Source organism: Hibiscus syriacus, unplaced genomic scaffold (genome assembly GCF_006381635.1).
Source record: "Hibiscus syriacus cultivar Baekdansim isolate YM2019G1 unplaced genomic scaffold, ASM638163v2 tig00003041_pilon, whole genome shotgun sequence".
NCBI classification, from domain to species: domain Eukaryota; kingdom Viridiplantae; phylum Streptophyta; class Magnoliopsida; order Malvales; family Malvaceae; genus Hibiscus; species Hibiscus syriacus.
Window position 1 is genome coordinate 6,745,176 of NW_024061960.1, and position 11,107 is coordinate 6,756,282.

General features: G+C 35.6%; 1 protein-coding gene across 1 annotated transcript; it reads right to left on the reverse strand.

Annotated features, from left to right (window-relative positions):
- Positions 1 to 120: 120 nt before the first annotated feature.
- LOC120170340 (histidine kinase 3-like) lies at positions 121 to 6,241 on the reverse strand. The gene is made up of 12 exons (XM_039178301.1): positions 5,675 to 6,241; positions 5,119 to 5,641; positions 4,641 to 4,877; positions 4,236 to 4,405; positions 3,809 to 4,021; positions 3,362 to 3,548; positions 3,227 to 3,278; positions 2,860 to 3,089; positions 2,638 to 2,736; positions 1,378 to 2,498; positions 788 to 1,149; positions 121 to 447 (listed from the first exon to the last, which is right to left on the reverse strand). The coding sequence occupies exons 2-11, from the start codon at positions 5,605 to 5,607 to the stop codon at positions 906 to 908; spliced, it is 3,042 nt and encodes a 1,013-aa protein (XP_039034232.1). The 5' UTR covers positions 5,608 to 5,641; positions 5,675 to 6,241; the 3' UTR covers positions 121 to 447; positions 788 to 905.
- Between the last annotated feature and the right edge of the window lie 4,866 nt (positions 6,242 to 11,107).

Here is an 11,107-nt window from a genome sequence, read left to right on the forward strand (position 1 = left end):
ATGGTGGGACAATAACAATAGAAATGATAATGAATACAGGGGTGCAATATCCCACACAGTAGCTGAGAAGCAACTCGTCTTTCAATTCAATTGGTCAAATATGGTACAATAAATAATGTCCAGAGACAACAGCTTTCAGTTTGCAGGAGCTTTTATTACCAACACAAGGAAGATACAGCTGCAATTTTTCTATATATAGCCACACTATCATCCATTTCCATCTGGTAACTTTTTTCTTTTACCCCAAATAACTTCTTTTTTACTGCACAGACATCTTAATTCACCAACCCTGCTGAAAGGGCTTGGGATTTGGAATGACCGGCTTTACAAGCCAAGTGAAAATACATCATCAGGATCTGCTGTATTCATTGTAAAAATACAAAAAAGCTCAAACCCTATGTTCAAGCATGATTCTATGTACACTCTGCAACAAAAACAAATGTTTCCCTGCAAAAACATCAACCATTACAAAGATGTCAACAGATCGGTAAACAGAAGAAACATGACGTTTAGTTTCTGTAAAGGTTTGAGATATAATTGAATGGTGGAAAGAAACTAAATATTCATAACTAAGTTATTCAGACTCGGGTGTAAGCATCGGATTATGGTTTGTATCGAACACAAGTATGTTCAAATTTTCCATACTTTTTCGTGTATTTGGAAGGTTCTTTTTGGGGATCGGGCAAGATGTCGAGCATAGGTTCTTCAAGCAAAATCAAAAGCAAACCCCAATGAGTGGAAATAATTGAAACTTCAGGGAGTTTGAGATGAGGTTAAAGGAACTCACTGTTGGGAAGAATCTGAACTTATTTGTCCCAAAGAATGCCAGTGTAGAGGCAGTCCTACTGAAGCCAGTGGCATGTCATGAGTAGATGCTCTTCCAATGGATTCTGACCTCATATTGCCTATTGGAAAAATCGTGAAACTTCCAGGTATAATTGCTCCGCTTCAAATGGTTTTGACACATATCCGTCCATTCCAGACTGTTGGCATTGCTCGTGTGTAGCCTGGATAACATCTGCTGTCATAGCCAAGATGGGTACATGCCAGTTTGAAACATTGTTGTAAGCATCTACTGGTAGTCCTCCAAATTGAACACGATTATTGATGTTCTGCTCCACATCCCGAATTCTCCCTGTAGCTTCGAACCTGTAGAGAAAAGAAGAAAAGACCATCAGAGATAAACATGACTAAGTCTGAAAATAATCGATTGAGAACTAATGACAATTAAAACAGCAGCCGCCAAAGAAAAGCATCAACTAGAGAAAATATTTTCCACGTATTTTGTTATCATATTCTGAAGGTTTCAAAACTCAATTTCCAGATTAGAATCGCGTAAGAAAGTTCTAGCATCTAAATGCAAAAATGAGCACATACCCATCCATTTCCGGCATTTGGATATCCATGAAACAGGCATCGAATTGGTGAGGTGGTGTAAGCAGTTCAATAGCCTCTATTCCTCTTGTGGCACTAACCACATCAGCTCCGTATTTTTTCAACGCACCAGCAGCAACTTTCAGGTTCACATTGTTGTCATCTACAATTAGGATTTTTCTCCCTAGAAGAAGATTCCGCAGAGACAAGCTTGGTAACTCCCCATTACGGGGGTTCCCTTTGTTCCCAATGCCCATGGCTCGTTGTAGAGATGCCGCTAACATGCTAGCCCTCAATGGCTTTGAGATGATGGTCAAGTCACAGGCACCAGTAGTAGTATTCCCTCTGGAAGAATTGATAGAATTACACAAAAGGAATACCTTTGGAGGAGTACCATGACCTATTTTCTCCAATTTATTGATGAAGAGACCCGAACAGCTTAGATCTCTATCCCAAACTTCTTGTTCAATGAGAACCATGTGGATTGCATTATTCCCCCTGTTTATGATAGATAAAGCTTGTTTCCAATCAGAAACTATTTCAACGTGAATTCCCAGACGTTGGATATGATATCTTGACACCTTGGCCCGGACAGGTCTAGGATCCAGAACTAATGCTCTCATCCCATGAAACTCTGAGGAAACAGTATTAGACTGGCTATTGATTTGCTGGCTCTTGTGCACCTTTGAACTAGAGCTGCCACTGGAGAAAACAGCAGTAAATGTGAAGGTGGAACCAACCTTAGGAATGCTAACAAATCCAATTTCTCCTTTCATTAGACCAACCAAACACTTGCTTATGCTTAATCCAATACCCGTGCCTCCATGTGTTCGAGCAATAGAAGGGCCAACTTGCATAAAAGGAGTGAAAACACGAGACTGATCGTCTAGGGGTATTCCTAGACCAGTATCTTCAACCGATACGATAAGATTAATGCTGTCAGAGAAAGGATGCACAGGTTCTTCTTGACCAAAAGTTCTAAATCCTTTCCAGCTCTGGCGTCTATCTGCAACAGGGAAACCACTCAAGGTGTCCTTTGACGAAGATTCTGTCTCAACTTCTATTGAATCAATCACCTCCTCCACAAGATGAACAGTCACAAGGATGTGCCCTCTCTCAGTGAACTGACAACAGATACGTAAATTATAAGTTTATTGATACCAAAGCATAGTCCAGATAAAACTGAACTTAAATTAAAATAGAAAAAAATGTCTCAATTCTCAACAAGTTTTACATAAATCAAAAGGAGAACCAACCACATACTTTAATTGAGTTTCCCATGAGATTAGTGATTATTTGTCTAAACCTCCCAGGATCACCAATTAACATCTTAGGCACTCTATCAGAGATGTAAACAGCCAACTGCACTCACCCACAAATTGATTTCTCGTTAGACTCTTGGATGAATGCCATATGATGGGTAAGAGAAATAGAAATGGCAGAGGAGAGAAGGAAATGGGGGGAATTGGATAAGTCGGTGCTTACCTCTACTCCTTTGTCCTGAGACTTCCCAGAAAATAGTGACAACACATCATCCAAGATGGCTCGTAGGTCAAACTGCACTTCCTCGAGCTCTAGCTTACCAGATTCAATCTTAGCCTGATCCAAAACCTCATTTATGAGTGCAACCAGTGCCTTTCCACTAGCTTGTGCAGTTCTGACATAATCTAGTTGTGTAACATCTAAATCCGTGTCCATGAGCATATCCAACATTCCTGCAAGAAATGCATCTCATTGTTATGGATAAGAAAACCATATTATCTACAAGTTATTTAATTTAATTCTATGGAGTATAATCATAAAAAAACTTGAGATAACATCGGAGGAAAAAACAGAAATTTCCAAGACTCACCAAGAACACCATTCATTGGGGTTCTGATTTCATGGGAAACAGTAGCAAGAAACTGCAAAAAGGTCACAAATAATTAGGGAAAAACATCCATGACTGATCCGAAGGCGTAAGAGTATAAATCAGATTATCATATACCTGAGATTTGGCAATATCAGCTGCCTCGGCCTGTTTTGTGAGCTCCATCATCTTATGGCAATCATCTTCCACCTTGGCAATTCGATTGACAGTTGCATGGAAGATATGCCCAACAAGTAACGCAATTACAAGGATGCCAATTGAAGTGGTTATTGCTACCCATGGCAACGGTGGCTTTTGCTTAAACCTATAAAAAGAACAAACTTAGTCCATGTATATTCAACTTCTTTATCTTTGAAATGTTTTAAAGAATTTAGACCCTCTTATAGATTGGGTTTATGAACTAGATTAACGGTTGACATACCACTTGCAAAGCATGATTTACTAAAATCATAGGTTTTCAAGGAATGCCAAAATTTGGTCAAAAATCAACGAGAGAGGACCATATTGAAGAGAAGCTCAACCTCAGGGACCATATTAATAGATGATGCGAGATATATGGATTACCTGCAGCGCATCTCGTGCTTTCTGAAAGGATCACCAAAATTAAGGTGGCTGACGTGCTCCAACCCATCATTTGATGAATTGGAACCATACATACTGACAGGGCAAGACTGATTAGATGTGTCAAATACATTCACAAGGGTTGTTTGTTCACTTGATAGCTGTTGTAGCAACTTCTCCACAAGTGACTCAATATCGAACACCCCACCAAGGTATCTGATAGATCAATGAGATATTAGGATAACTTCTATTATCAAAGCTGCTAAAAAGGGAACATCACATTAGGGTCCTCTTGTTAAAAAGAGATCATCTTTTGTCTTCACTCTAGTGATGGGAAGCATAATGAAATCATCTTTCCACTGATTTTCATAAAACAATGAGACATTGATTAAACATTCCCTGTCTACTATTTCTTGTAGTGAAAACATACCCATCAGTTGCTTCAATCCTCTCATTCGGAGTTGCATTTGAAGGAAGATCCCTCTTGTAAACTGCAAATGTCAAAATAACTCCAAGACGATTTGTTTTGAGTAACCTAAAAGGAGCTGTTAGCACCCCTTTTCCTGATCTTCTTGCACGCAATACATTCTCACGGTCCTCCTGTATATACACAAGAAATATTAAAAACTCACAACTGAAGATTGTAATGAATTGACTAAAAATATTTTATAAAACCGGTATTAAAGGTCTTAATAGAATGAAAATTCTGTGTTCTTCCAAACTAGGAAGATATAAAAATTAACTCTTCAGTTTTGTTACGCTTAATAAAAATAAAGGTTTCTCTTCTATGCCGAAGGAATCACAAAAACTTCTATAAAATAGTAAAGGAACTCACCTTTCCTGACAGCATATCAAGAGAAACCACATGTGAAACGATATCCTGGGCAAATATAACAGGAGCATATTCTTCCTGAATTGGTGATGTTTCAAGAGTATCCATCCTCTTAATAGTCCAGCCCTGTTGCCTCTCAAACTGTTCCCTTTCAGAGTGGAGCACCCTTACAGCGTATGCCACACCACTTGTGAGGGGCCTTTCAAAATCAGTTTGCTCGGTGTACCTCGCAAAAGTCCCCTACAGGTTCTCAAAGTGAGTTTTCTTTGTCGACTAAAACACAAGCAATCATAATTCACAACTTAAACGCACAAATCTCATTGATCTTAAGCTTAAATAACCATGCTTAACTGAGCATTTTGACACTTCGATTTGAGCACAAGAAAACAACACTGAACAATAGCAGTCAAGCACTTAATTATCTATATCAACTAGTTCTAGGATTCTATCTAAAAGTTCCAAGAAGAGGATATGACTTTACCTGATCAATAGCAGATGGGGTTTTCCCATGGTGGAAAGTCGAGATCAAAATAGACATAGCCTGGATATGGTTCATGCTTACATTAAACTGATCCTGCAACATCCTAGCTCTCTCTTCACACATGCTAGCCAGCGTCTCCTTGCTCTTCTCAGTCGCATGAGAGCTCATATAATAGAAGATCCAAACAGAAGCCAAGGTCCAACCAATTACCCATGGAAACAAGAGCTTTCTCCACAAGGACTTACAAACTTTCTTGGAACCGATATACTGGTAATACTGATGGTGGATCTTGAAGCTAAAGTTGGAGATTTCATCCCAACATTTGAACCACATCTTGCTACCACTATCACCAAGGAGACCAGCCTTGGGGTTCTTAAATTCACCGTTAATGAACCAGTTCATCGAGATCATAGATGCTATCCAGCAACATAAGATCCAAAGCAGATGCCCCACCTTTAAACCAAACCCAAAAACATGGAGCAGACTCATCCAAGAAGCAGTGACTAATTACCAGCAAACTAAAGGAGATATAATGAACCCCACCCCCCCTCCCCAGCCTGAAAGTGGGTCTTACTTCCTTGCTAATTCCAGCTAGAAAAGAGAAAGAGACACCCAATTGTCAAATCTATAAAAACTGTCTAGTAAAATCCAACATCACCAGAAAATCTCAAGAGCCTTGAGATAAGAGAATAAATAAAATAAAAAACCCATCAAACTCCAAATTGACTACAAGACAGAGATTGATTAGAAGGAGTTGTATCCGTGTGGGAAAGAAAAAGGAACAAAAGATGTTATCTTATCTGATAAATGCAAGATATAAGACCTGGAATTGAGGAAGATAAATGAAAAAAAAATCACAATTACCATAGAAAAGAATAAAAGAATCTCTTAAGATTCTGATTTTCAATTTTCTAACAACCACCCAAAGTCCCAAAATTAGATATCAAATCAATGAAAAACTTAGCTAAAGATAATCTTCCCTCAAGGTAAAAGAATCTGACATGAAATCCTTAAATTCCTAAAATCAAGCATGGAAGACAACAATCAAATATGAGGATATTAATGTTTGACACCCCACAGCCAAAGAACAGCATCACCCCTGTAGAGAGATCTATGAACAGAATTCTGGAGCAAAACTAAGACTTAATACAAAGTAAATCTTCTTAGTTACTTAAAAAGGTGACACTAACCTTCAACAAGTTGGTGCTGTAGTTGAAGGGAATAAAAAGATTTTTTCTCAAGTGTCTAAACTTTTTCTCAATCAAACTTAGCGTCTAATATTACAAACATAAGCAATTTGATGAGTTTTTATTTATTTTGTTATATTAAATTAAAAGGAAAAACCTCAAATTCGAACTTTAAATCAGAATTTTTGGACTTTTTTATGCATATTAAACTCCACGTCATTACATGTCCAAAAAGGAGAATCTCTGTCGTTTAGCTTTATTTCTAAAATTATTTATCATTATTATATCAAGGTTAAATTTTTTTGATGTGTCACACTCTAACTTATGGCCTAATTGTTTTTTAAATTCTTCTGAGGCCAAAGTGAAATTTTAACTAAATTTGGAGACTAAAATGAAATTTTGATTAAATTCAGAAAGTATTAAAAATTAGAGGATCTAAAGTGTAATTTACCCATTTTCTTTTTTGGTTGGGTTTAAACCCAAAATTCAACCGTTTCCAATTTTGGAAACTCATTCTCTCTCTTTAACTTTTCCTCATTTAAAAGGAAACCTTCGATATTCGTTTCAGCGTCGACCGTTGTTTCGTTTTCGACATCTCTTGCACTATTGTGTGCCTTGTGTTGTCACGAGTCCACTGGTATTCATCTTGTCTCCGTTGTCACCAGCGTGTGAGGGGTGAGGAAGATAAAGTTTTCAATGTTTTGAAATCGAGCTCTTCACCGTTCACAGTTGTGAACCGGGCTTGGTAAGTGTCTCAAAACCCCTTAAAAAGCACGTAGGATTTTTTTCAGAAATTTTTCAACCTTAGAGGGCCCAGCATGCTCCGCCGCTGCGTGTAGGGAATTTCCATTGCCTAGTGAGATGCTCGATAATGAACCGACTCGGCCCACCTACCCAACCCAGACCTAATCGATTGACCGTTTACTGTTGACCGACGTTTACTTATTTTCGAAAACCTCCATCTTGACGTTTTTCGACATCTTGAGTCCGATTTTACGATCCGTTTTGCCAATTTATGTCTCGAAAGCCCTAATTTGAGCCTGTTAATCCGAAAATGCTTAGTATTTTTAGAATTTTTGCTTATTTATTTGAGATTTGATTATGGAATTGATTCGAAAATATATTTTTATAAAGGTACTCTTGTTTCACCCAACTGAGGATCGGTTAGATCCGATGCTTCCCATCTGTCAGATCCGCACGATCCGCGTTCCTCGAGAATTACTCGTAGGTATCTGTAAATTGTTTAAATAAGGGTTATTATTATTCATATTATGATTCGATATAGATTTTTCGATTCGTAGGATCTAGTGTTGTCGCTGATCGTGATCGGCAGACTCAGTAGTAGGCTTCCTTATCAGACTACTTAAACCGATACATGTGTGTTTCCTGATGGTGTTACATTATTGTTTTAAACTATTTATCTGAATTGTTTTAGATTTATGATAATACCAAATATTTTTACGACATGATACATGATTTTCTGAATATTTTTATCTGATATCGGATTTACTGTACATTTATGATATGATCTCTGATTTTTTATTTTCTATATCTGATTTCTGAGTGGAATATTTTTTATGTTTTAATAGATTAAACTACAGTTTTCACTCGAATATATACATGCTCATTATTGTTATTGAGGTATTATTTGAGGAAGTATATCAGACCTAGTCTATGACTTGTAAGACCTTACCGCAAGCTCCTCGGCTTTGTGCTCAAGGTAAGTCCTTACCACAGGCTCCTCGGTTTTGTGCTCAGGGTAAGTCATTACCGCATGCTCCTCTGCTTTATGCTCATGGTAAGTCCTTACTGCAGATCCTTATGCTATGTGTATAAGGCCTTTACCGGGTGTACATGTGGGTGTATGGTTTTGGGAAACCTACACATTCTAGTGATAAGATGGGGGTAGTGTTCATATTTTTAAAAGCACACTGGGTTTTTTTTATCTTATTATGTAAATTTTAACCTTTTTCAGATAGTAGCAGACCGTAGGCTAGCAAACTTGGCATCAAGAGGATTGACTACTCCTATTTTAATACCACTGTATATCTCTATATGCATTTTTTTTATACTTTGGTGACACTTGTTTTTGTTACCGTCTCGATATATCTGTATTACCGATTTTTTGTTTTGTATATGTTTTATACAATTTATATATATATATATATATATGTAAAATATATGTTTATCGTATGAACATTTCTTATGACTAAATTCATATTATACTGTTATATGGATTTTAACATTGTTTTAAAGATGAAAATAAATTCCTGAATAAGATATGTAACAACCTAGATTTGGGCATAACGTCTAGGACAGATCTAGGGCATAGCGTCTAGGACAGATCTAGGGGTTACATGATTAGTCCTTTTACTATAAATTGAATATCCAATTAATCCTTCACTACAAAAATAAGCAATTTGTTTGTGATATATCCAAATTATCAATTCAAGCAAGTTTTTGTAATAATTGATTATGATTATAGTAATTAGGATAAGTATTATGTTACTAAATTTAAAGATGTTTGTTATTGGGTATTTGAGATATTGTATATTCAATTTTTCAAGTACTAAAATAATCAATTTGTATCTCGATTCATAAAACTCAAATATTTATAAAATTTAAGTATCCACATTTTTTAATCATATGTATCCTATTTATATTTATATTTTTAAATTATAATATTTAAAAAATTATATGAAAGAAGCATAAAACTGAAAAAGATCATAATACACAATTCAAATATAGAAGTTGGAAATCTAAAATACATAGTTCAAAGATAAAATTAAAAAAATATAATATATCAACAAATCAAATATACCGAACCAGATAATTTTAAACATCCCTAATTAAATCCAACATTAAAATGTTCACTTCACCGTTTTAGAAAACATTAAAAGAGACCAAGCTCAAAAGATTCCATCTCAATTCACCGTTTAAAATTTCCAAACTTGAAAGCTGGATGTTTGATTTTCTTTTCACGAAACCCCACAAGCTTGTAGATAGAAACACATGCAATATTTTATATTAAGAAATGAAATTTTAAAATTTTAGAATGAACAAATTTATAAAATTTTACGATGATGAAAATAGATTATTAATTAAAAATACAAAAGAAAATATTTAAATATATATTAATTTAAAATTTTCAAGAAAGCGACTATTCGCATCCGCACCCTCGTGCATCCTGCTTATAGGTTTAATCAAATGCAATTTTTTAAACCAAAATTATGAATTTGTGCACCCAGCAATGTGCCAGGTAGTTTGTCACTTAATTAATTAAATAATTAAACACTAATACAAACAATTTAGATTTATTAATTATACCCAAAAAATCATAAAGGAAGTCATGTATGCATCAACAGACATTATGTCTCAATTAATTTATGGGGTCGGCAGTGGTTAGGGGAAAGGTACAATGTATTAATTAATTTATAACATAAACAAATATATTGAAACTTCAATGTATTAATTAATTTTGTAAATTAAATTAATATTAAAAAATAAGAAAATAAAAACAAAATTATGAAAATGGCTTCTTCTTCTTGGGAGGGTAAATCGTTACTCACTTCTATTATGAAAATTGGTTCGACGCTTACTTAAAATGAGACTCCAAGCTTTCCATGTGCTAACATCTGGTGTGCAGAAAATTAAGGATATTTGGCTACTGATTCAAAACAAAGGGGAAAAAGTGATGTGGCACAAACTGATCTGGTTCCCTCTCCATATTCCTAAGTTTAGTATTATTGCATGGATGGCCTTATTAGACAGACTCCCAACTAAAGACTGACTGAAACGTTTTGGGTTTGATATCGATAACAAATGTGTGCTTTGTAATGACTCGATGGAAACTAGAGATCATTTATTCATTCAATGTCCTCTAGCTATTTCTCTATGGGATGCGGTTATCATCCTCAATGGCATGCGAAGGACATCACGTACATGGGGAAATCACTTAGCTTGGGCTTGTGATGCTTGGAAAGGTAAATCCTTGCTCACTACAATTTTGAAATTAGCTTGGACAACATTTATTTACACTGTTTGGGAAGAGAGGAACAAGAGGCTATTCCAGGGATGCTCACGGAATTTTGAAGCATTACTCCATGCTGTAAAACACACTGTTGCTATCCAACTAAGGGGTAGAAGAATTAATAGGAATGATAGTGTTAATACTATGCTTTGTAATCATTGGGGTATTGAATAGCTGATATTTTGTTCTGCTGTAAGTAGATACTGTTGTATTCTTGAACAATCTGTTTTTATACAGATCTTTGGGTAATAAAATCGAATTATCCAAAAAATTGGTTCGAATGCGTTAATCTACACCAGTTGGCAATAAAGAAACAAGAGGTTTTTCCAAGGTCGTTCCTCAACAGTTGAAGCGATGTTTTATGCTATCAAGGAAATTGTTGGTCTTCAACTAAGGGGTATGTTTATTAATAGATTAGATAATGTTAATATTACTCTTTGTAACCACTGAGGTATAATTTGATTTTGTTTGATTGTCGTTTTTTGTTCAAGGGCGATATTTTTAAATTTGAACTCTGATTGTATTTTGTAGCAGATCTCTGCTCTTTGGATAATAAAATTGAATTATCCAAAAATAAATAAAATTATGGAATTTTAGAAAGATAATGGACTGAAAGTCTTCTAGATAAAATAATGGCGGAAACTATGACTGAGCAACGAAATTGAGAAAACCAAAAAATCGACACGAATCGAGTAAAACGGTTCGGTTCAGTTCGAGTTTATGTTTAAACGGTTCGATTTCAGGTTGATTTAAAGAATCAATTCTATTAATT

Coding starts and splice junctions, on each gene's coding strand:
- LOC120170340 (XM_039178301.1), bottom strand. CDS start 5,607: ATGAGTCTGCTCCATGTTTTTGGGTTTGGTTTAAAGGTGGGGCATCTG. Junction 4,022..4,235: donor AGGATTGAAGCAACTGATGG/GTATGTTTTCAC, acceptor TTGATCTATCAG/ATACCTTGGTGGGGTGTTCG. Junction 2,737..2,859: donor CTCAGGACAAAGGAGTAGAG/GTAAGCACCGAC, acceptor GGGTGAGTGCAG/TTGGCTGTTTACATCTCTGA.